This window comes from Ylistrum balloti, unplaced genomic scaffold, assembly GCF_031769215.1.
Source record: "Ylistrum balloti isolate Yb309-2 unplaced genomic scaffold, AGI_CSIRO_Ybal_v1 Utg369622, whole genome shotgun sequence".
Taxonomy (NCBI): domain Eukaryota; kingdom Metazoa; phylum Mollusca; class Bivalvia; order Pectinida; family Pectinidae; genus Ylistrum; species Ylistrum balloti.
In genome coordinates, this window is record NW_026781892.1 from 1 (window position 1) to 26,704 (window position 26,704).

At 34.3% G+C, this 26,704-nt stretch overlaps 1 protein-coding gene across 1 annotated transcript in view; it reads right to left on the reverse strand.

Annotated features, from left to right (window-relative positions):
• Window positions 1-50: 50 nt before the first annotated feature.
• LOC132549807 (cubilin-like) overlaps window positions 51-26,704 on the reverse strand; it is a gene marked incomplete at its 3' end in the record, with an annotated part of 74,311 nt that continues 47,657 nt past the window's right edge. Inside the window, exons 14-33 of the mRNA XM_060213783.1 lie at window positions 25,798-25,922; window positions 24,310-24,483; window positions 23,431-23,536; window positions 23,081-23,196; window positions 21,581-21,812; window positions 20,349-20,473; window positions 19,498-19,665; window positions 16,848-16,944; window positions 16,347-16,468; window positions 13,906-14,128; window positions 11,999-12,123; window positions 10,509-10,682; window positions 9,658-9,763; window positions 9,308-9,423; window positions 7,808-8,039; window positions 6,576-6,700; window positions 5,725-5,892; window positions 3,078-3,174; window positions 2,577-2,698; window positions 51-285 (exon numbers count right to left, since the gene is read on the reverse strand). Coding sequence (XP_060069766.1) covers window positions 51-285; window positions 2,577-2,698; window positions 3,078-3,174; window positions 5,725-5,892; window positions 6,576-6,700; window positions 7,808-8,039; window positions 9,308-9,423; window positions 9,658-9,763; window positions 10,509-10,682; window positions 11,999-12,123; window positions 13,906-14,128; window positions 16,347-16,468; window positions 16,848-16,944; window positions 19,498-19,665; window positions 20,349-20,473; window positions 21,581-21,812; window positions 23,081-23,196; window positions 23,431-23,536; window positions 24,310-24,483; window positions 25,798-25,922 — 2,988 coding nt within the window. The remainder of the gene's footprint in view (window positions 286-2,576; window positions 2,699-3,077; window positions 3,175-5,724; window positions 5,893-6,575; window positions 6,701-7,807; window positions 8,040-9,307; window positions 9,424-9,657; window positions 9,764-10,508; window positions 10,683-11,998; window positions 12,124-13,905; window positions 14,129-16,346; window positions 16,469-16,847; window positions 16,945-19,497; window positions 19,666-20,348; window positions 20,474-21,580; window positions 21,813-23,080; window positions 23,197-23,430; window positions 23,537-24,309; window positions 24,484-25,797; window positions 25,923-26,704) is intronic.

Genomic DNA, 26,704 nt, shown 5'->3' on the forward strand with positions numbered 1-26,704 from the left:
TGTATTTCCATTTCAATTCCTAAAACAAAGGCAACTTTATCTGGACTTACCATGTATAATTATTAGGATAATCCTCAGAGGAAATGCTTTTCACATCGATGTCAGCTGTCAGCATTGTTGGGGTATTTGAAGTACATGGTTTGTCCAGAACAACACTAAACACAAAACCTTTTTTATTATCAGCACCATCACTCTTAAAACTGACATTGAAACTCGTATCGTTATAAGTACGGAGTGGATGAGAAAAGTCTGTTCCACAAATTTTATCGTCAGTTGTGTTCAGACCTGAAATGACAATATAGATGAATTGTACACATGTAACCGTGTCTCACACTAAGCAAATTTAATATTACTTACTTATCTTTTGGTATTTGGGCATTGTAAATTTGAAAATTGCAAATACAACAGAAAACCAAATAAAATTATATGTAGAGTGTAATCTTCATGTAAAAATACCACTGACACATACTGTTACAGGCATTTTTCCTTTCATTCGTCCATGCTCTATATTGTATTGTGTATATTACGTTATAATCGCGCCTTCAGGTTCTGGTCACGGCACCAAATTTTTAAATAGAATGCTCTGTGCCCCTGCTGGTACCCGTAGCAATATCACACACCTTAATGCTTTGCTAAAGTGTATTTCTCTTGAGACTAATTTGACACTCTTTGGCTTTAACTCCACTAATACTCATAATTGTTACTAAAAGATATATTATTCTCTATAGAAGTTCTACTGAGTGTTCTAATCAATCTTGCACGGAACTAATATTATTGTGATTTCATCTATTCAAAGAGTGCAAACCCAAAAGGAAATGAAAGAATACTTGTTTTTAATTCCACGTCAAAATGGATTTCAAATACCATTTATTTTCTATCAGAAGAAACATCATTACAATGTGAAAAATTTATGAGACAGAATAAAAGCAGTATCAACATCCATTCGGCTGATATTTAATTTTCATAAACGATAAATTTGTCTTTTGCATTAACCTTTGAATTTCTTATCACCAAATCCATGTTTACTTGTCGCTGAGGAATTTCTTTCTAGTATAACTCTGAAAGTTTGGGGTCTAACTCAAAACCAATAATAAAATGTTTCATGCATATCATTAGTGATGTCACCATGGTCAGTTAAGCCCCGGTTACTGGAGATATACTGATAACAGTTTACTGTAGGCCTATAAACACTGCATAGCAAATGGGATCAACTTTGAATTTCTTATTTATTTATGCTATAATTATGAAGAATCTTAAATCAAAATGAAGCTCTTGCAATTCTCTGTCCGATCATGTTTTCTGTATTTTAAGACTGTGAATAGAACATAAGTAATTGGCTAACACGTAGTTTTTCACATTACTTAGATCAAGCCGCTCAGGTCTCCAGGGACTTGGCCTAATCTATCTTTTGGAACAGTGTGACATCTATGTGAAAGGTCTTTACAACTTATTCCAAATTATGCCAAGAAAATTCCCAGCCAAATATATTCATTTAATAAGTCATTGGAAGGTTCTACATATTTGTATATAAGCCTTTGTGAAACTTTTACTGGCCAAATATGATAGCCTTTGGTCAATCAGATGTTGTTCATGAGTTTACCAAATTTAACCCTAGTGACCTTAAATATTTTTATGGGTCAAGCTATTTTTTCACACCCTATGTGGGCACCATTAAGGGAACCTTTTGGCCAAATATTAGGATTTTAGGCCTTTTGGTTAAGCAGAAGTTGTTCAAACATTTGACCCCTGTGACCTTGACTATAGATCAACGTCATTTCTTTTTGCAAACTTTCTTGGACTTCATAAAAGGAATAACTGACCAAATATAATGATTCTAGGCTTTTCGATATTACAGAAGAAATTGTTTTAACTTTTTAAGACATTTGAATCCAGTGACCTTGAAGATTGGTCAAGGTCATTTATTTTAGCGAACTTTGTAGGACACCATAAGAGGAACATAGTAGCCTAATATAATGATTCTAGGCCTCCTGGTATTTTGAAATAAGTTGCTTAAAGTTTTTAACACATTTGATCTCTTTGACCTTGAATATGGGTCAAGGTTTTTTTCTTTTCACAAACTTTGTTAAGCTTCATCAAAGGAACCTTCCAGCCAAATATGATAACTCTACGCCTTTCAGTATTCCAGAAGTTTTTTAAAATGAAAAGTTGATGGACGCAGGACGGACGACAGACGGACGGTCGAATGACGGACAACGGACACCGCGTTATGGCATAAGCTCACTTGGCCCTTTGGACCAGGTGAGCTAACAAGTCACTGTTTCAAAAACATATTTTTTTTTAGTGAGGAAATAAATTCTCTAATTGAGGAATTATTTTGACTTCCATCAACAGGCACAGGGTAAAATCAACATCAGGCAAACAAAGAATGAATCATCCTTACCAACTTATGAACTTTCAATGGTCTGAAAGATTAATAGAATTTTTCATCAAAGTCTCAAGATATAAAATGCACTTTGACTCAGGACAGAAAAACAATCCTTAAAGAATTGCATTGTTTAGGAACAGAAGTCCTTGTCAAAAATTAAGAGATGACAACAAGTAGGTATTAATATTACCTGTAATTAAAAGATAATCATACGAACAGGTAGAATCCTTTTCTATATCATAGAACTCAACCGTCAGAATAACGATTTCTCCAGAATTTCCTGCAGAGATCATCCACTGGCAGTTTTCATTCCTGTCAATACAGAAGATGCAATTGACAGTGCATCGATTTCTTCATAGATATGATTAATACATAATCAACATTAATACAGCTTCATATATAAAACAGGTTAGATGAAAGGATAATGTCATTATACAAGTTAAATGCAAATCATATGATAAGTAATATATATCAAATATCACAGGTTCAAATACACCGACATAAAAAGTCCTCAAACCAATTATGTTTAACCATCTACTTGTAACTCTAATTAAATAAGTAAAGAGATTCAAAAAGACTTTGCATCAAACCAGCTTAAATGAGTGTAAATCGGCAACAGTGACAATTAATCATCACAGATTAATATTCAATAGGTTCCCAAATGATAACATCCAATGTTATTCTAACTTACACCTGATATGATTCAGGGAAATTGCTACTGGTAAAATACTGGACTTCCTTTGTAGCTACAACAGTTTTGCCATTGGATCCACATGCTTCTGTGTTGTCTGTGAAAGAAAGAGACCACTGCACCAAATATAATTTGTTAATTTTCTATTCAATTCATAAGTAATATCAAGCATACTGTGTATTTCTAAAGAAAAGCTTGTTTCCTACCACCAGCTCCTCCAACCTATTACATGGTAATGATTTACAGATGGTACTGTTTGGTGTTAATATAAAAAAAAACAAGAGTATCAGTAAAACTGATGACTGCTCCCCGAAAACGACTTTGATTCTGTAATTAAGGTGTTGCAGGCCCTGAATTTGGTATACAGCAAGTTTCATGCTCATAGATTTAATGCAAGCAAAGCTAAGCTCGTCACACAAGATCTGAACAATAACTCTGAGAAAGAGCAATAACTCTCTAATCAAGAGGTCAAGGGCCCTGAATTTGGTATACAGCACATTGTTTTAGTATGATCAATATAGACACAAATTTTGTGATCATTGCTTAATTGTGGGCAAAGTTACACTCCAGATATGAAATTATAACAAAGGGCAGTACACTGCATATCCCCTTAGTATTACCAATGTATACACCAAACACCATGATCTTTGCTTAACTTGGAGCAAAGTAATGCTGTGGACATGAAAGGACAGATGAAAAGATGGAAAAGGTGGTAACTATATGCTGCCCTGAGGGGAGTATAAAAAGTATACAAATAGTTTTTCACTGATTTTAATGTAATAAGAGTACCATTGGCCTTAACAGTCATCTGACCATAAAGACCAATATATGGAAAAGGCCGAATAGGCATGAAATAAATTGCTCAACTACACTATAACTTACATGAAAGACATTGTTGGTTCATAAAGAGTTTTTTTCTGCAAACCTAAAATCATATTCCTTATGCATGCACTACACAAATGCCATTACTCTGGACATATTTTTGTTGAAAAAGAATACTACACGCCCAATATCAAGACTCTTTGCCTTTTGGTTATTGAGAAGTTAAAGCAGTTCAACACATTTAATTAACCCCTGTGACCTTGAAAAAAGGTTAAGGTCATTCACTTTAACAGACTTGGAAGTCTTTCATCCATCCATACTACATGCCCAATATCAGCAAACTGGGCTTTGTGGTTTTGGAGAAGTTGTTTTAAACATTTCAACATATGACAACTAGTCAATAGTATGAATGCATTTAATAGCCTTTCATCCCAGCATGCTGCAGACCAAATAGCAACACTTTTGGCATTTTGATTTTTAGAAGAAGTTGTTTAAAGATTTATAACTTATTTATTCCCTGTGACCATAAAAGCGGGTCAAGGTCATTCATATACACAAACTTGGTAGACCTTCATCCTAGCACACAGAACCTTTTAATCATTGAGAAAAAGTCATTTAAAGATCTAATATCAGCGCTCTGGGTCAAATTTGAAATGTAATTTTAGGCGGGAGTTTCATCACCAATGCAAAATTAATGTCTGATGGTCATTTTTAGTGTGTGATCTTCAAGCAAAATCCTTTTAGGATCAAAGCCACAAGAAGGCCGACAAAAATGTTCTTAATCTTATTTCTGATCTTGACCAAACAGACCTGAAACTCTAACTTATTCAAGATCTCTGAATGCATTAAAAGCGTAGGAAGTTTTATGAATATTCCTTAACAAATGAAGCCACTAGAGTGCTGACCCTGATTTTCTAAAAGTAGCAAGTGCCCTTGACCTCAAACCAACAAACCTGACACTCAAATTTGCCGGAGATATTTTCACCCTGTATAAGTGTGTACAGTTTGATGTGAATGTCTCAAGGAATGAAGTGAATAGAGTAATGCCAATGAATTTCTGAATCATTCCTACAGAAGAAGTAGGATTTTGAAAGATTTGCTCTATTAACCCATATTGGGTCCTTTCCCTCCTGCCCTAGAGGGCTCAGACCTAATGTCCACACAAGATTGAATCGCCTTGAAAAATACAACTGTTCCTTCAGGAAGAGTAGGATTTTAAAGAATTTGCGCCATTTCCCCTAATTGGTCCCGCTATAGTATGATAAAGTGAAACCATGGTAAAGTGAAGCTGCTTTACACTTCAGTTTACTTAATTATGTTCCTGCATACATAATAAAATGAAAAAACTAACAAGGGTGGGGAAATTCAGGGTAGGGCAAGGGGCAATAGTAAAGTGAAGCTTTACACTATTTTCTATCTACTTACCTTTTTTCACCACTTTTTTTTTCTAATCACCCTAATTCAATTATATTAACATACAAATAACAAAAAATATTTCTGGGGTGGGGAAATTTCGAGTGTGGGTGGGGGGAGGGAGTTCACTGTACCAAATGAAGCATTTTACTTTGCTCTTCAGGCCACATGAGCTAATAACAACCGCTAATGTTTATTGATAAACAGGTAGGTGTACAATTGCCATAAATGTTTCATATTATACAGAGTAGGTTACCTGTATAACAAGTGACCTCATACCTTTTCAGGTCCTATTTAGAAATCAAATTCCAGTCACTTAGGTGAAGGATATTGAATGTATTACTATTGTGCCATCTGATCATCCTTGATTATTATCATTACATTGATGGGGTAAAAGTATTTTAAACATTACCACTTGCTTGTTGTGATGTTATCTGCATCTTTAGACCCAAATCTCCAGAAGCCGAGGTCACACTGAACTCCACGTAGGCTGAACCTTTGAAACTTGTAGTAGAACTTTCCCTTGTGTGTCTGTTGTTACTCTTTGACTTGTATTTCTCTACACCGGTGCTATCACAACCTTCAATGAAATTTGAAAAGAGCTGATAAAATAGATTTAATCAATTAGATTGACTGAATCACCACACAATAAAAAATGTATTTCATCATTCACAACATTCAATGTAAGAAGTCAAATACAAAACAGAAACAATTGAAAAACAAAAGGCCCATAGGCCTCAACAGTCATCTGACTAAAGACCTTTATATGAAAGAGGCAAAATAGGCCTAAGATAGATTGCCCAATCGCTCTACAGCTTACATAGAAGACATTGTTGGTTCATCAAGACATTTTCTGCAAACTTGAAATCATATTCTTCTTAATTGCCACCACTCTACAAATAATTCTGACAAAATCTGAATTATTTCCAATAAATATTAAAACATTGTAACTTTCCTGTAGAAACTACAATAAACTTTATCCCGCCCCCAAGGGGATTAAAGCGGCTTCTTGAGAAAAACAAATTTTGGAAGCTAATTTATTTTCACCCCTTTTGACCCCATCCCTTAGGTCCTGAAAAGTGGGAACCATATGATTTACATCTTTGGTTCACCTTTTACCAAGGAACGTTTTTATGTAAGGGTTTGGAGAAAAAGTTAAAAAATATTTACAAACGTACAAAGTATGATGAAAGAAACACAATGGTTATAGGCCACCATAACTGTAAGGGCCATATTACTCTAACTCTCAACATAATTGGTTACCTTCATACAAAGCCAAGGTATCTCCAAGTTGAATGGATTCAAACGAGTATTTGATGATAATTCCTGTGGTGTTAGTATCAGCTTCAATGTGCCATTTACAAACATATCCACCACTTCTTCCAACACTAGCCAAAGAAGACAATAGGCATCTAGTTAGCTTGTAACTTAGAAAAAACTCATCATACAAACACATAGAAAATGTATGCTGATCTGTTTTAATGAAACCACTACATTAACCCATCAGATTGTAAGTGCCATTTATCATGTGTCTGGGATAACAGTATATCAAATCAATGTTTCTTATCAACAATCATTTTGTCATCATTTTATGGCTGATTCTAGCTTAAAAACAAATAAAAACCTAGGGAAAAAAGGAAGCGTGAAGTGTAAATGTGAGTACCATTATGTCTTGTTGTGGGATATAACATGCAATGTATAGTTTCCTGAAAACATTTTGTGAATAGACTTCATACACCTTAAAAACAAAATTCCAATGTTTAAATAAACACCTGTTAGGAATTATACAATGTCTTCGGTACAATTTACAACACACATATACATATAGAGAGGTGTGTTTTGTGGGTGATACATTGTTCTACATCTACGTTATGTATAACCAAGCTCTTTGATATAAACTTGAAGGAATTAGTAACGGTCATCACCACATACAAATGTACAATACAGGCATACTAAATATCTCAGCTACATTAACACATACACCCACATGTTTTACTAGTTTACTTCAAGATTTGTCAAAAATGTCATCTTTCTAAGGCTGCAGCAACATGAACAGGAATCAACTGATTTAAAGTAATGCCTTCAACAATGAAGGCATACTGTATATCACCTAGATTCAGCAAACACATTATTTCATTAATTTACCTTGTCAGACATATTCGTGAATACGTGATTTCACAAACGCTGATCTAGAAATAACATTGAATTCATGAATGATGAGTTATCTAAAATATGGACTCTTCAAAACTCCAATATCAATTACTGAATCAATATGGATGCCATTCAGAGGTATTTAAATACAAATAATAGCCAGGGATTTGAATTCGTGATTGACTCACGTATAAATGCAAATATAAATCCAGCACAAAATGTAAGTGATTTAAGCAATTTCCAAGTTTTCAAGTTTTTATTACCTTGAAGAAGAGCTCAGTTGAACACATTATGTATCAAATATGTCAAGTAACATATAGACAGTAAAAATAATCTCTCCTTACCCAGGATAAGAGGATGGATATCCAGGTGACGTGATCGTTGTTATAGGTAATTCTGCCTTTATCATGGTCACTTCTCCCTTACACGGAGCATCAAGGATATAACTGATCACAAATCCACTGGCATTATTAAAGGCATCTGAGTTAAACTTCAATTGGAAAGAACTGTTTTTAAAAACCATCGGTGAAGTATCGAAAGTGTTGCTACACACTTTTGTGCCTGATGCATCAAGACCTGAAACAACAACTTTTGTCTAGATAGGCTGCTTGGTGAAAACTTAATTACTGCATTGTCCTCAGAAGAATGTTACTTTCATGAACAAACAAAGAAATTGAAAACACTGTAAATAGATAAAGAACCTTTAGGAAATGACGTTATAATAATAATAAAAATAATCTTTATTTTCAGAGGATAAATACATGTTAAGCCAAAGGCTTATCTAACACATGGTCCTCTTGTTAGTAAAAGTACATATCAATGGGTTAGTAAAAACAACATGTATGAGTAAACAATATACTTCATCTGTTGGATAAAAATTACATGATTACATACATTATTGAAAAGTATACAGTGTACAAATAAAAGACTTGGTTGCTCTAAAAAGTAAAAAGTAGCAGAATCTTTCAAAATTGTCTACAAATCAAGTAAAAGTTTGACTAGTAGTCTTTTAAAAGTAGTAAAACAATTTATCCCCTTAAGTTCGTGAGGTGAAAGATTCCAATCTTTGATACTCGATATTAAAAAATGGTTTGAGTAAAAGACAGTTCTGTGTTTTGGAACTAAAAAGTTGTTATCACAGGCATATCTTGTGGTTGTATTGTGACTATTTCTAACTAATGAGACATTGCTAGATAAGTAGTCTGGGACATCTTCATGTAAACATCCTCTAATCCTGGGTAAGGAGAGATTATTTTTACTGTCTATATGTTACTTGACGTTGACCTGGAAACACTCTTTTATAATGGTTTCTTTTCTAATTTTCTAACCCTAAATCTACATTGAAAAGTGATTTTTGTGGTGAAAGTAATATTTTAGTGCTCAAAAACCAAAAAACAAAAAATTTGTTTCACGAGGAGCAAGAAAATTCACAGCAAATTTTTGTACAATTGTAAAATTTGTTCAATCAAAAAATTTTTAATGATTGTACAAACGCACAGGAGATATTTGATGCGATTTTAGAAGTAGAGCCAAATAATGAATTAAACTGCCTCAGCGACTCATCAATGATGCAGAGTGTGGTACTTCTTAAGGGCTTCCAGGAGTGACTTAGGTACAGGTTGAAATAATTTTTGTAATTGTAAAATGCATTGGAGAAAATAGAAGTGTCTTAACTAAAAGATGAAATAACTTGTTTCTGAATTATTGTAAAATAGATCAATATTCTATCTATATCATCAAGCTAAGGTTTCAATGGTTGAAAAGTAGAAGGTGACTGAAGCAAATCAAAATTTCAATTATGTTAACATGTATGTTTCCTCTCATCACAGATTTCATGTATTTACCTCCGCTGATCATGATATAATCTTCACAGGAATCAGCAAAGTGATTAAACTCTACAGTCAAAATCACACCTCTGCCCGTATCACCATCTGTTATGTTCCAGTAACACTGTAGTGATCTGTGAGTAGTGAAAGCATGTTGTTCCATTATCAACAATTAAGCAAAATAGACAATGTGATGACTAAAAACAAACAAAAACAGTCTTAATGAGTTCAAACATACATTAAATGGGTTGTTCAAGCATGTAATTTTTGCTAGAAAATATATATTACCAATGTAAAAGAAACTTTGATAAATAAATCATTTTTCTGAAGTATTTGAAAGAGATCCTTCAGAGAAAACAACAACTTACGATGGATATGCATTTGGGAAATTAGAACTTGTCAGGAACTGGAGGGCATCATTTGCATCCAACGTGACTGGGGATGATACAGCTGATGCACACACAGCAGTATTATCTGAAAATAGTGAACATACAAAAAATTGGTACATTCCTTGCACCTTGTTGAACCTAAGAAAAATTCAAAGTTGTAATTTTGAGTTAATGTTGTCAATTAAAATAGAATCTAGATTTTGGCATTTACTTTTTGCCATTTCAGAGTTTTCCCAGTTACCCCTTAGGTTTTACACAGTAAGACCTTAACATCTCTCTAATGAGTCCTAGAAGGGCAAAACAGCTGTATGATACAGTCCAATTTAATTAATCTTCTACTGACATATATACAATGTTTTGATATACCAGTGACAGCTGTATCTGTTACCTATCACTACCAATTACTGAGAAATACTGTATCTGTTACCTACCACTAGCCACTACTGAGAAATACTGTATCTGTTACCTACCACTAGCCACTACTGAGAAATACTGTATATGTTACCTACCACTAGCCACTACTGAGAAATTGTTACCTACCACTAGCCACTACTGAGATGTACTGTCTTTGTTACCTACCACTAGCCACTAATGGGAAGTACTGTCTCTGTTACCTACCACTAGCCATTACTGAGAAATACTGTACATGTTACCTACCATTAGCCACTACTGAGAAATACTGTATCTGTTACCACTACTGAGAAATACTGTACATGTTACCTACCATTAGCCACTACTGAGAAATACTGTATCTGTTACCACTACTGAGAAATACTGTATCTGTTACCTACCACTAGCGGCTACTGACAAGTATTGTATTTGTTACCTACCACTAGCGGCTATTGAAAGATATTGTATCTGGAATCCTTGACTTCCTGGTGATCCAACAGAATATTCAATGAAGGTTGAGTTTCCAGCTGCAATTTCTAACTGTTCTGGTGAGGAACCCATTGTCAGATCTACATCAGATGTGGGGTAGAGTCTGGTTCCAGTTTTGTCACATCCTGTTACATTAAGTTAACTTTTAGCTTATCAATGATATTTTTGGGCTAATCAAATATCTGTTTACAATGTTAGAACTAAGTAATGAGAAAACATTGCTGCGAACACGAGAGATTCTAGTGGAATACATATTATTCATTTGTCTTCATATATTCATCAGAAAGAAAAATAATTGACCCGATAATTTTCAATACATGAAATGTATTTCCATTCTTGTTAATTGCTTCCATAACACTGACACATAACATTCTATGTTTGAAGTATGCTCACATCACATTGTGATCATACTAACCTAAATATTATCCAAAGACATTTTGATATCTACATTTAAAACATCCGTATCTATTTCCCTGTAAATTGGTTTGTCCCTCCTCCCAATAAGGATTAGATGCATTGATTTTAAAATAACCTATGTTTTCTTAACCAAGGATGTCTTCAGTTTCAACATAAGAACATTTTTTTTTAATTGCTCAATTTCCACTATTTGGCACCACCCCTCCCACTCCATGGGACCGGCACACACTGTTAATATAAAATTGATCCCTTTCACCCACTAGCAGTAGCAATCAGTATCACCAAGTTATGGGGGTTGATTGGAGGTAGCGAGTCCACAGTCCAACTGAAATGTGAGCATTCTAAAGAAATTTCATGTTGATATGGAATTCACGATTTTGGCATGTACCAAGGAATGCCCAAGATCAGGTACATCAGTAGTCGTTAACGAGACCCCCTAGACAAAGACACCAAAACGTGTGGTGTGTCTAGGTGTTTACCTTGAAAGTTTGTACATATTTCAATTTTTAACAAAACAGTTACATTCCAGAATATATTTTAGCATTTTGTATTAAACCTCTAAAACTATTCTCAATAACATTAACAGTCTGGTCACTATATGATATGGGCAGAATGAGGTCCAAGGAGTATTTTTAGCGCAAAACCAGCTAACAGGTTAATGTCCATACTCCACATCAACTCAAAAATGCTACTAAAAATACTTTTTTGTGATCAGTTTAGAATTTTCAGTAAAGAAAAGTTAGGAAAATTGACAATAAGTAGGTAGATAAATACGTACATCTTAGGAGATAAGGAGTGGATCTGATCAGAAGAAATCTACCACACATTAATACTCTACTTACTATGCTAAAGACAAACAGCTTTACAGTGTAGAAAGAAAAACATTTACCAGAATGACAATTGTACAGATGCCTTAATAATCATATGGAGAAATCATGACAGGCTGTTCCTGTCACAGACTCTAGGTATTTTGGACATACCATAAGACAGCAAGATGTAACAGGTATGTCAATGTGTTAATTACCTTGGTATATGTTGATATTGGTTCCACTACTTTGTCCGCCACTATCCAGGTATAGCAAAATTCCAGCAGAGCCATCACTAGCCTCAATATGCCACTCACACGAGTAATTACCCGTCTGTCTGTTCCTACACAGATATAAAACAATATAGATACAAAAAAGTGAAACAGGTAATACTCATAACAAGAAGCCCAGGGGCCTTAAAAGTCACCTGAGTCACAATGCTTCTTGTAGCATGTCATAGAAATTATTTTGTTAAAAATAATATATAACTTTAACTTTGTACACATAATGCAAATGCAAATTATGTACTCATTAATCTAATCAAGTTTGAATTAAAAGAAATTACACTAAAAATTTGAATTTTTCCTGTATAAAATCTTTCATCCAGGAACAGTAGAACATCTTTGAAATTTTAGTCAATTTGACCCAATTTTGACCCCACCCATCAGCCCCTGAGGGTCAGTCAAGGTCATTGTCATCAATTAAAAGCCATTTATTAAACCAGCTAGGTACCAGTCAGCAATTACAAAGTCATTTATTAAAACAACTAAGGACCAGTCATCAATTACAAAGTCATTCAAACAACTAGAGGTCAGTCATCAATTACAAAGTCATTTATTCAAACAACTAGTCAACAGTCATCAATTACAAAGTCATTTATTCAAACAACTAGAGGTCAGTCATCAATTTCAAAGCCATTTATTCAAACAAGAGTTCCTCGGAACTGTATGTGTCGCCTGCATAAAGTGTTACGGTCACCCAGAAATTGAACTGGATGTGCAACGATCAACCATAAAGTTGTAATACAAAATTTCATTTCTATAACTTGAAGCAGAAAGGGAAAACTGCGCAAAGCAATATTCCTGAGAAATTTTCCAAGTTCAAAGGGACGTATCACTGCCAAGAAGGGTTACAGACTGCTTTGAAGCGAACTCGGTGCGTAACTTTTGACCAAGAACTCATATACAAAATTGCATTTTCATAACTCGAAGCATAACCAAGAAAATTCCAGAAAACAATATTCCTAAAGAATTTGAGTTCAATGGGTCAGGAAGAGTCACGGAGAGCTGAGAATTGAACTTGATCTGTAATCTTCCACCAAGAAGCCATATATTGGGAAATATCTGGAAAACAATATCCCCAAAACTTTTTTGGGTTCAAAGGGGCATAACTCAGCCAAGAAGAGTCACAGACAGCCAGGTATCAAACTTAATCTGAACCCTTGCAAAAAGAAGCCATATACCAAATTTCATTTCAATAACTGAAAGCATAAGCCAAAAAAGTTCGGAAAACAATATTCCCAGGAAATTTCTAAGTTGAAAGGGGCATAACTCTGCCAAAAAGGGTCACAAACAACCGGGAATTAGACTTAATTTGTACCCTTGCAACAAAAAGCCATATGCCAAATTTCATTTTGATAACTCAAAGCATTACCGAAAAAAGTCCTGAAATCTTTCGTACGGACGACAACGATGACAACGACGACGACGCATGACGACGGACAAAGTGATCCCTAAGTGTCCGCCAGCACTGCAGGCGACACAATAACAAAGGGCCAGCCATCAATTTCAAAGCCATTTATTTATACAGACGCCAGACATCATTTTCAAAGGCATTTATTTAAACAACTAGGAGCCTATCATCAATTACAAAGTCATTTATTCAAACTACTAGGGGCCAGTCATCAATTATAAAGTCATTAACTGTATTATGTTTTGATTCAGTAGAAATATTGACTTTGTCAGTCACAGAGCATACTTTCAAGTTAAAAAATGTCTTCTGCAAAAAATAGCTAAAATTTTATTGACATCTGAAGCAAATTTAAGTTAAGAATAGGTTTCGTAGGTACACCAGTTTCCACTTCAGTACCTGCCACAGTATACAAGTGTCACTATCGCAGACTTACCATGTATAATCCACAGAGGAAATGTTTTTCACATTGATGTCAGCTGTCAGCATTGTTGGGGTATTTGAAGTACATGGTTTGTCCAGAACAACACTAAACACAAAACCTCTTTTATTATCAGCACCATCACTCTTAAAACTGACATTGAAACTCGTATCGTTATAAGTACGGAGTGGATGAGAAAAGTCTGTTCCACAAATTTTATCGTCAGTTGTGTTCAGACCTGAAATGACAATATAGATGAATTGTACACATGTAACCGTGTCTCACACTAAGCAAATTTAATATTACTTACTTATCTTTTGGTATTTGGGCATTGTAAATTTGAAAATTGCAAATACAACAGAAAACCAAATAAAATTATATGTAGAGTGTAATCTTCATGTAAAAATACCACTGACACATACTGTTACAGGCATTTTTCCTTTCATTCGTCCATGCTCTGTATTGTATTGTGTATATTACGTTATAATCGTGCCTTCAGGTTCTGGTCACGGCACCAAATTTTTAAATAGAATGCTCTGTGCCCCTGCTGGGACCCGTAGATACTATCACACACCTTAATGCTTTGCTAAAGTGTATTTCTCTTGAGACTAATTTGACACTCTTTGGCTTTAACTCCACTAATACTCATAATTGTTACTAAAAGATATATTATTCTCTATAGAAGTTCTACTGAGTGTTCTAATCAATCTTGCACGGAACTAATATTATTGTGATTTCATCTATTCAAAGAATGCAATCCCAAAAGGAAATGAAAGAATACTTGTTTTTAATTCCACGTCAAAATGGATTTCAAATACCATTTATTTTCTATCAGAATAAACATCATTACAATGTGAAAAATTTATGAGACAGAATAAAAGCAGTATCAACATCCATTCGGCTGATATTTAATTTTCATAAACGATAAATTTGTCTTTTGCATTAACCTTTGTGTCCCATGGATATATACTCATAAATTATTTCAATCTTTTTCACTCTCTATACTACACACGGAATTTGTTATCACCAAATCCATGTTTACTTGTCGCTGAGGAATTTCTTTCTAGTATAACTCTGAAAGTTTGGGGTCTAACTCAAAACCAATAATAAAATGTTCCATGCATATCATTAGTGATGTCACCATGGTCAGTTAAGCCCCGGTTACTGGAGATATACTGATAACAGTTTACTGTAGGCCTATAAACACTGCATAGCAAATGGGATCAACTTTGAATTTCTTATTTATTTATGCTATAATTATGAAGAATCTTAAATCAAAATGAAGCTCTTGCAATTCTCTGTCCGATCATGTTTTCTGTATTTTAAGACTGTGAATAGAACATAAGTAATTGGCTAACACGTAGTTTTTCACATTACTTAGATCAAGCCGCTCAGGTCTCCAGGGGCTTGGCCTAATCTATCTTTTGGAACAGTGTGACATCACTGTGAAAGGTCTTTATAATTTATTCCAAGTTGTGCCAAGAAAATTCCCAGCCAAATATATTCATTTAATAAGTCATTGGAAGATTCTACATATTTGTATATAAGCCTTTGTGAAACTTTTACTGGCCAAATATGATAGCCTTTGGTCAATCAGATGTTGTTCATGATTTTACCAAATTTAACCCTAGTGACCTTAAATATTTTTATGGGTCAAGCTATTTTTTCACACCCTATGTGGGCACCATTAAGGGAACCTTTTGGCCAAATATTAGGATTTTAGGCCTTTTGGTTAAGCAGAAGTTGTTCAAACATTTGACCCCTGTGACCTTGACTATAGATCAACGTCATTTCTTTTTGCAAACTTTCTTGGACTTCATAAAAGGAATAACTGACCAAATATAATGATTCTAGGCTTTTCGATATTACAGAAGAAATTGTTTTAACTTTTTAAGACATTTGAATCCAGTGACCTTGAAGATTGGTCAAGGTCATTTCTTTTAGCAAACTTTGTAGGACACCATAAGAGGAACATATTAGCCTGATATAATAATTCTAGGCCTCCCGGTATTTTGAAATAAGTTGCTTAAAGTTTTTAACACATTTGATCTCTTTGACCTTGAATATGGGTCAAGGTTTTTTTCTTTTCACAAACTTTGTAAAGCTTCATCAAAGGAACCTTCCAGCCAAATATGATAACTCTACGCCGTTCAGTATTCCAGAAGTTTTTTAAAATGAAAAGTGAGGAAATAAATTCTCTAATTGAGGAATTATTTTGACTTCCATCAACAGGCACAGGGTAAAATCAACATCAGGCAAACAAAGAATGAATCATCCTTACCAACTTATGAACTTTCAATGGTCTGAAAGATTAATAGAATTTTTCATCAAAGTCTCAAGATATAAACTGCACTTTGACTCAGGACAGAAAAACAATCCTTAAAGAATTGCATTGTTTAGGAACAGAAGTCCTTGTCAAAAATTAAGAGATGACAACAAGTAGGTATTAATATTACCTGTAATTAAAAGATAATCATACGAACAGGTAGAATCCTTTTCTATATCATAGAACTCAACCGTCAGAATAACGATTTCTCCAGAATTTCCTGCAGAGATCATCCACTGGCAGTTTTCATTCCTGTCAATACAGAAGATGCAATTGACAGTGCATCGATTTCTTCATAGATATGATTAATACATAATCAACATTAATACAGCTTCATATATAAAACAGGTTAGATGAAAGGATAATGTCATTATACAAGTTAAATGCAAATCATATGATAAGTAATATATATCAAATATCACAGGTTCAAATACACCGACATAAAAAGTCCTCAAACCAATTATGTTTAACCATCTACTTGTAACTCTAATTAAATAAGTAAAGAGATTCAAAAAGACTTTGCATCAAACCAGCTTAAATGAGTGTAAATCGGCAACAGTGACAATTAATCATCACAGATTAATATTCAATAGGTTCCCAAATGATAACATCCAATGTCATTCTAACTTACACCTGATATGATTCAGGGAAATTGCTACTGGTAAAATACTGGACTTCCTTTGTAGCTACAACAGTTTTGCCATTGGATCCACATGCTTCTGTGTTGTCTGTGAAAGAAAGAGACCACTGCACCAAATATGATTTGTTAATTTTCTATTCAATTCATAAGTAATATCAAGCATACTGTGTATTTCTAAAGAAAAGCTTGTTTCCTACCACCAGCTCCTCCAACCTATTACATGGTAATGATTTACAGATGGTACTGTTTGGTGTTAACATAAAAAAAAAACAAGAGTATCAGTAAAACTGATGACTGCTCCCCGAAAACGACTTTGATTCTGTAATTAAGGTGTTGCAGGCCCTGAATTTGGTATACAGCAAGTTTCATGCTCATAGATTTAATGCAAGCAAAGCTAAGCTCGTCACACAAGATCTGAACAATAACTCTGAGAAAGAGCAATAACTCTCTAATCAAGAGGTCAAGGGCCCTGAATTTGGTATACAGCACATTGTTTTAGTATGATCAATATAGACACAAATTTTGTGATCATTGCTTAATTGTGGGCAAAGTTACACTCCAGATATGAAATTATAACAAAGGGCAGTACACTGCATATCCCCTTAGTATTACCAATGTATACACCAAACACCATGATCTTTGCTTAACTTGGAGCAAAGTAATGCTGTGGACATGAAAGGACAGATGAAAAGATGGAAAAGGTGGTAACTATATGCTGCCCTGAGGGGAGTATAAAAAGTATACAAATAGTTTTTCACTGATTTTAATGTAATAAGAGTACCATTGGCCTTAACAGTCATCTGACCATAAAGACCAATATATGAAAAAGGCCAAATAGGCATGAAATAAATTGCTCAACTACACTATAACTTACATGAAAGACATTGTTGGTTCATAAAGAGTTTTTTTCTGCAAACCTAAAATCATATTCCTTATGCATGCACTACACAAATGCCATTACTCTGGACATATTTTTGTTGAAAAAGAATACTACACGCCCAATATCAAGACTCTTTGCCTTTTGGTTATTGAGAAGTTAAAGCAGTTCAACACATTTAATTAACCCCTGTGACCTTGAAAAAAGGTTAAGGTCATTCACTTTAACAGACTTGGAAGTCTTTCATCCATCCATACTACATGCCCAATATCAGCAAACTGGGCTTTGTGGTTTTGGAGAAGTTGTTTTAAACATTTCAACATATGACAACTAGTCAATAGTATGAATGCATTTAATAGCCTTTCATCCCAGCATGCTGCAGACCAAATAGCAACACTTTTGGCATTTTGATTTTTAGAAGAAGTTGTTTAAAGATTTATAACTTATTTATTCCCTGTGACCATAAAAGCGGGTCAAGGTCATTCATATACACAAACTTGGTAGACCTTCATCCTAGCACACAGAACCTTTTAATCATTGAGAAAAAGTCATTTAAAGATCTAATATCAGCGCTCTGGGTCAAATTTGAAATGTAATTTTAGGCGGGAGTTTCATCACCAATGTAAAATTAATGTCTGATGGTCATTTTTAGTGTGTGATCTTCAAGCAAAATCCTTTTAGGATCAAAGCAACAAGAAGGCCGACAAAAATGTTCTTAATCTTATTTCTGATCTTGACCAAACAGACCTGAAACTCTAACTTATTCAAGATCTCTGAATGCATTAAAAGCGTAGGAAGTTTTATGAATATTCCTTAACAAATGAAGCCACTAGAGTGCTGACCCTGATTTTCTAAAAGTAGCAAGTGCCCTTGACCTCAAACCAACAAACCTGACACTCAAATTTGCCGGAGATATTTTCACCCTGTATAAGTGTGTACAGTTTGATGTGAATGTCAAGGAATGAAGTGAATAGAGTAATGCCAATGAATTTCTGAATCATTCCTACAGAAGAAGTAGGATTTTGAAAGATTTGCTCTATTAACCCATATTGGGTCCTTTCCCTCCTGCCCTAGAGGGCTCAGACCTAATGTCCACACAAGATTGAATCGCCTTGAAAAATACAACTGTTCCTTCAGGAAGAGTAGGATTTTAAAGAATTTGCGCCATTTCCCCTAATTGGTCCCGCTATAGTATGATAAAGTGAAACCATGGTAAAGTGAAGCTGCTTTACACTTCAGTTTACTTAATTATGTTCCTGCATACATAATAAAATGAAAAAAAAAACTAACAAGGGTGGGGAAATTCAGGGTAGGGCAAGGGGCAATAGTAAAGTGAAGCTTTACACTATTTTCTATCTACTTACCTTTTTTCACCACTTTTTTTTTCTAATCACCCTAATTCAATTATATTAACATACAAATAACAAAAAATATTTCTGGGGTGGGGAAATTTCGAGTGTGGGTGGGGGGAGGGAGTTCACTGTACCAAATGAAGCATTTTACTTTGCTCTTCAGGCCACATGAGCTAATAACAACCGCTAATGTTTATTGATAAACAGGTAGGTGTACAATTGCCATAAATGTTTCATATTATACAGAGTAGGTTACCTGTATAACAAGTGACCTCATACCTTTTCAGGTCCTATTTAGAAATCAAATTCCAGTCACTTAGGTGAAGGATATTGAATGTATTACTATTGTGCCATCTGATCATCCTTGATTATTATCATTACATTGATGGGGTAAAAGTATTTTAAACATTACCACTTGCTTGTTGTGATGTTATCTGCATCTTTAGACCCAAATCTCCAGAAGCCGAGGTCACACTGAACTCCACGTAGGCTGAACCTTTGAAACTTGTAGTAGAACTTTCCCTTGTGTGTCTGTTGTTACTCTTTGACTTGTATTTCTCTACACCGGTGCTATCACAACCTTCAATGAAATTTGAAAAGAGCTGATAAAATAGATTTAATCAATTAGATTGACTGAATCACCACACAATAAAAAATGTATTTCATCATTCACAACATTCAATGTAAGAAGTCAAATACAAAACAGAAACAATTGAAAAACAAAAGGCCCATAGGCCTCAACAGTCATCTGACTAAAGACCTTTATATGAAAGAGGCAAAATAGGCCTAAGATAGATTGCCCAATCGCTCTACAGCTTACATAGAAGACATTGTTGGTTCATCAAGACATTTTCTGCAAACTTGAAATCATATTCTTCTTAATTGCCACCACTCTACAAATAATTCTGACAAAATCTGAATTATTTCCAATAAATATTAAAACATTGTAACTTTCCTGTAGAAACTACAATAAACTTTATCCCGCCCCCAAGGGGATTAAAGCGGCTTCTTGAGAAAAACAAATTTTGGAAGCTAATTTATTTTCACCCCTTTTGACCCCATCCCTTAGGTCCTGAAAAGTGGGAACCATATGATTTACATCTTTGGTTCACCTTTTACCAAGGAACGTTTTTATGTAGGGGTTTGGAGAAAAAGTTAAAAAATATTTACAAACGTACAAAGCATGATGAAAGAAACACAATGGTTATAGGCCACCATAACTGTAAGGGCCATATTACTCTAACTCTCAACATAATTGGTTACCTTCATACAAAGCCAAGGTATCTCCAAGTTGAATGGATTCAAACGAGTATTTGATGATAATTCCTGTGGTGTTAGTATCAGCTTCAATGTGCCATTTACAAACATATCCACCACTTCTTCCAACACTAGCCAAAGAAGACAATAGGCATCTAGTTAGCTTGTAACTTAGAAAAAACTCATCATACAAACACATAGAAAATGTATGCTGATCTGTTTTAATGAAACCACTACATTAACCCATCAGATTGTAAGTGCCATTTATCATGTGTCTGGGATAACAGTATATCAAATCAATGTTTCTTATCAACAATCATTTTGTCATCATTTTATGGCTGATTCTAGCTTAAAAACAAATAAAAACCTAGGGAAAAAAGAAAGCGTGAAGTGTAAATGTGAGTACCATTATGTCTTGTTGTGGGATATAACATGCAATGTATAGTTTCCTGAAAACATTTTGTGAATAGACTTCATACACCTTAAAAACAAAATTCCAATGTTTAAATAAACACCTGTTAGGAATTATACAATGTCTTCGGTACAATTTACAACACACATATACATATAGAGAGGTGTGTTTTGTGGGTGATACATTGTTCTACATCTACGTTATGTATAACCAAGCTCTTTGATATAAACTTGAAGGAATTAGTAACGGTCATCACCACATACAAATGTACAATACAGGCATACTAAATATCTCAGCTACATTAACACATACACCCACATGTTTTACTAGTTTACTTCAAGATTTGTCAAAAATGTCATCTTTCTAAGGCTGCAGCAACATGAACAGGAATCAACTGATTTAAAGTAATGCCTTCAACAATGAAGGCATACTGTATATCACCTAGATTCAGCAAACACATTATTTCATTAATTTACCTTGTCAGACATATTCGTGAATACGTGATTTCACAAACGCTGATCTAGAAATAACATTGAATTCATGAATGATGAGTTATCTAAAATATGGACTCTTCAAAACTCCAATATCAATTACTGAATCAATATGGATGCCATTCAGAGGTATTTAAATACAAATAATAGCCAGGGATTTGAATTCGTGATTGACTCACGTATAAATGCAAATATAAATCCAGCACAAAATGTAAGTGATTTAAGCAATTTCCAAGTTTTCAAGTTTTTATTACCTTGAAGAAGAGCTCAGTTGAACACATTATGTATCAAATATGTCAAGTAACATATAGACAGTAAAAATAATCTCTCCTTACCCAGGATAAGAGGATGGATATCCAGGTGACGTGATCGTTGTTATAGGTAATTCTGCCTTTATCATGGTCACTTCTCCCTTACACGGAGCATCAAGGATATAACTGATCACAAATCCACTGGCATTATTAAAGGCATCTGAGTTAAACTTCAATTGGAAAGAACTGTTTTTAAAAACCATCGGTGAAGTATCGAAAGTGTTGCTACACACTTTTGTGCCTGATGCATCAAGACCTGAAACAACAACTTTTGTCTAGATAGGCTGCTTGGTGAAAACTTAACTACTGCATTCTCCTCAGAAGAATGTTACTTTCATGAACAAACAAAGAAATTGAAAACACTGTAAATAGATAAAGAACCTTTAGGAAATGACGTTATAATAATAATAAAAATAATCTTTATTTTCAGAGGATAAATACATGTTAAGCCAAAGGTTTATCTAACACATGGTCCTCTTGTTAGTAAAAGTACATATCAATGGGTTAGTAAAGACAACATGTATGAGTAAACAATATACTTCATCTGTTGGATAAAAATTACATGATTACATACATTATTGAAAAGTATACAGTGTACAAATAAAAGACTTGGTTGCTCTAAAAAGTAAAAAGTAGCAGAATCTTGCAAAATTGTCTACAAATCAAGTAAAAGTTTGACTAGTAGTCTTTTAAAAGTAGTAAAACAATTTATCCCCTTAAGTTCGTGAGGTGAAAGATTCCAATCTTTGATACTCGATATTAAAAAATGGTTTGAGTAAAAGACAGTTCTGTGTTTTGGAACTAAAAAGTTGTTATCACAGGCATATCTTGTGGTTGTATTGTGACTATTTCTAACTAATGAGACATTGTTAGATAAGTAGTCTGGGACATCTTCATGTAAACATCCTCTAATCCTGGGTAAGGAGAGATTATTTTTACTGTCTATATGTTACTTGACGTTGACCTGGAAACACTCTTTTATAATGGTTTCTTTTCTAATTTTCTAACCCTAAATCTACATTGAAAAGTGATTTTTGTGGTGAAAGTAATATTTTAGTGCTCAAAAAACAAAAAACAAAAAATTTGTTTTACGAGGAGCAAGAAAATTCACAGCAAATTTTTGTACAATTGTAAAATTTGTTCAATCAAAAAATTTTTAATGATTGTACAAACGCACAGGAGATATTTGATGCGATTTTAGAAGTAGAGCCAAATAATGAATTAAACTGCCTCAGCGACTCATCAATGATGCAGAGTGTGGTACTTCTTAAGGGCTTCCAGGAGTGACTTAGGTACAGGTTGAAATAATTTTTGTAATTGTAAAATGCATTGGAGAAAATAGAAGTGTCTTAACTAAAAGATGAAATAACTTGTTTCTGAATTATTGTAAAATAGATCAATATTCTATCTATATCATCAAGCTAAGGTTTCAATGGTTGAAAAGTAGAAGGTGACTGAAGCAAATCAAAATTTCAATTATGTTAACATGTATGTTTCCTCTCATCACAGATTTCATGTATTTACCTCCGCTGATCATGATATAATCTTCACAGGAATCAGCAAAGTGATTAAACTCTACAGTCAAAATCACACCTCTGCCCGTATCACCATCTGTTATGTTCCAGTAACACTGTAGTGATCTGTGAGTAGTGAAAGCATGTTGTTCCATTATCAACAATTAAGCAAAATAGACAATGTGATGACTAAAAACAAACAAAAACAGTCTTAATGAGTTCAAACATACATTAAATGGGTTGTTCAAGCATGTAATTTTTGCTAGAAAATATATATTACCAATGTAAAAGAAACTTTGATAAATAAATCATTTTTCTGAAGTATTTGAAAGAGATCCTTCAGAGAAAACAACAACTTACGATGGATATGCATTTGGGAAATTAGAACTTGTCAGGAACTGGAGGGCATCATTTGCATCCAACGTGACTGGGGATGATACAGCTGATGCACACACAGCAGTATTATCTGAAAATAGTGAACATACAAAAAATTGGTACATTCCTTGCACCTTGTTGAACCTAAGAAAAATTCAAAGTTGTAATTTTGAGTTAATGTTGTCAATTAAAAAAGAATCTAGATTTTGGCATTTACTTTTTGCCATTTCAGAGTTTTCCCAGTTACCCCTTAGGTTTTACACAGTAAGACTTTAACATATCTCTAATGAGTCCTAGAAGGGCAAAACAGCTGTATGATACAGTCCAATTTAATTAATCTTCTACTGACATATATACAATGTTTTGATATACCAGTGACAGCTGTATCTGTTACCTATCACTACCAATTACTGAGAAATACTGTATCTGTTACCTACCACTAGCCACTACTGAGAAATACTGTATCTGTTACCTACCACTAGCCACTACTGAGAAATACTGTATATGTTACCTACCACTAGCCACTACTGAGAAATACTGTTACCTACCACTAGCCACTACTGAGATGTACTGTCTTTGTTACCTACCACTAGCCACTAATGGGAAGTACTGTCTCTGTTACCTACCACTAGCCATTACTGAGAAATACTGTACATGTTACCTACCATTAGCCACTACTGAGAAATACTGTATCTGTTACCACTACTGAGAAATACTGTACATGTTACCTACCATTAGCCACTACTGAAATACTGTATCTGTTACCACTACTGAGAAATACTGTATCTGTTACCACTACTGAGAAATACTGTATCTGTTACCTACCACTAGCGGCTACTGACAAGTATTGTATCTGTTACCTACCACTAGCGGCTATTGAAAGATATTGTATCTTGAATCCTTGACTTCCTGGTGATCCAACAGAATATTCAATGAAGGTTGAGTTTCCAGCTGCAATTTCTAACTGTTCTGGTGAGGAACCCATTGTCAGATCTACATCAGATGTGGGGTAGAGTCTGGTTCCAGTTTTGTCACATCCTGTTACATTAAGTTAACTTTTAGCTTATCAATGATATTTTTGGGCTAATCAAATATCTGTTTACAATGTTAGAACTAAGTAATGAGAAAACATTGCTGCGGCCACGAGAGATTCTAGTGGAATACATATTATTCATTTGTCTTCATATATTCATCAGAAAGAAAAATAATTGACCCGATAATTTTCAATACATGAAATGTATTTCCATTCTTGTTAATTGCTTCCATAACACTGACACATAACATTCTATGTTTGAAGTATGCTCACATCACATTGTGATCATACTAACCTAAATATTATCCAAAGACATTTTGATATCTACATTTAAAACATCCGTATCTATTTCCCTGTAAATTGGTTTGTCCCTCCTCCCAATAAGGATTAGATGCATTGATTGTAAAATAACCTATGTTTTCTTAACCAAGGATGTCTTCAGTTTCAACATAAGAACATTTTTTTTAATTGCTCAATTTCCACTATTTGGCACCACCCCTCCCACTCCATGGGACCGGCACACACTGTTAATATAAAATTGATCCCTTTCACCCACTAGCAGTAGCAATCAGTATCACCAAGTTATGGGGTGTTGATTGGAGGTAGCGAGTCCACAGTCCAACTGAAATGTGAGCATTCTAAAGAAATTTCATGTTGATATGGAATTCACGATTTTGACATGTACCAAGGAATGCCCAAGATCAGGTACATCAGTAGTCGTTAACGAGACCCCCTAAACAAAGACACCAAAACGTGTGGTGTGTCTAGGTTTACCTTGAAAGTTTGTACATATTTCAATTTTTAACAAAACAGTTACAGTCCAGAATATATTTTAGCATTCTGTATTAAACCTCTAAAACTATTCTCAATAACATTAACAGTCTGGTCACTATATGATATGGGCAGAATGAGGTCCAAGGAGTATTTTTAGTGCAAAACCAGCTAACAGGTTAATGTCCATACTCCACAGCAACTCAGCAATGCTACTAAAAATACTTTTTTGTGATCAGTTGAGAATTTTCAGTAAAGAAAAGTTAGGAAAATTGACAATAAGTAGGTAGATAAATACGTACATCTTAGGAGATAAGGAGTGGATCTGATCAGAAGAAATCTACCACACATTAATACTCTACTTACTATGCTAAAGTCAAACAGCTAAACAGTGTAGAAAGAAAAACATTTACCAGAATGACAATTGTACAGATGTCTTAATAATCATATGGAGAAATCATGACAGGCTGTTCCTGTCACAGACTCTAGGTATTTTGGACATACCATAAGACAGCAAGATGTAACAGGTATGTCAATGCGTTAATTACCTTGGTATATGTTGATATTGGTTCCACTACTTTGTCCGCCACTATCCAGGTATAGCAAAATTCCAGCAGAGCCATCACTAGCCTCAATGTGCCACTCACACGAGTAATTACCCGTCTGTCTGTTCCTACACAGATATAAAACAATATAGATACAAAAAAGTGAAACAGGTAATACTCATAACAAGAAGCCCAGGGGCCTTAAAAGTCACCTGAGTCACAATGCTTCTTGTAGCATGTCATAGAAATTATTTTGTTAAAAATAATATATAACTTTAACTTTGTACACATAATGCAAATGCAAATTATGTACTCATTAATCTAATCAAGTTTGAATTAAAAGAAATTACATTAAAAATTTGAATTTTTCCTGTATAAAATCTTTCATCCAGGAACAGTAGAACATCTTTGAAATTTTAGTCAATTTGACCCAATTTTGACCCACCCATCAGCCCCTGAGGGTCAGTCAAGGTCAATGTCATCAATTAAAAAGCCATTTATTAAAACAGCTAGGCACCAGTCAGCAATTACAAAGTCATTTATTAAAACAACTAAGGGCCAGTCATCAATTACAAAGTCATTCAAACAACTAGAGGTCAGTCATCAATTACAAAGTCATTTATTCAAACAACTAGTCAACAGTCATCAATTACAAAGTCATTTATTCAAACAACTAGAGGTCAGTCATCAATTTCAAAGCCATTTATTCAAACAAGAGTTCCTCGGAACTGTATGTGTCGCCTGCATAAAGTGTTACGGTCACCCAGAAATTGAACTGGATGTGCAACGATCAACCATAAAGTTGTAATACAAAATTTCATTTCTATAACTTGAAGCAGAAAGGGAAAACTGCGCAAAGCAATATTCCTGAGAAATTTTCCAAGTTCAAAGGGACGTATCACTGCCAAGA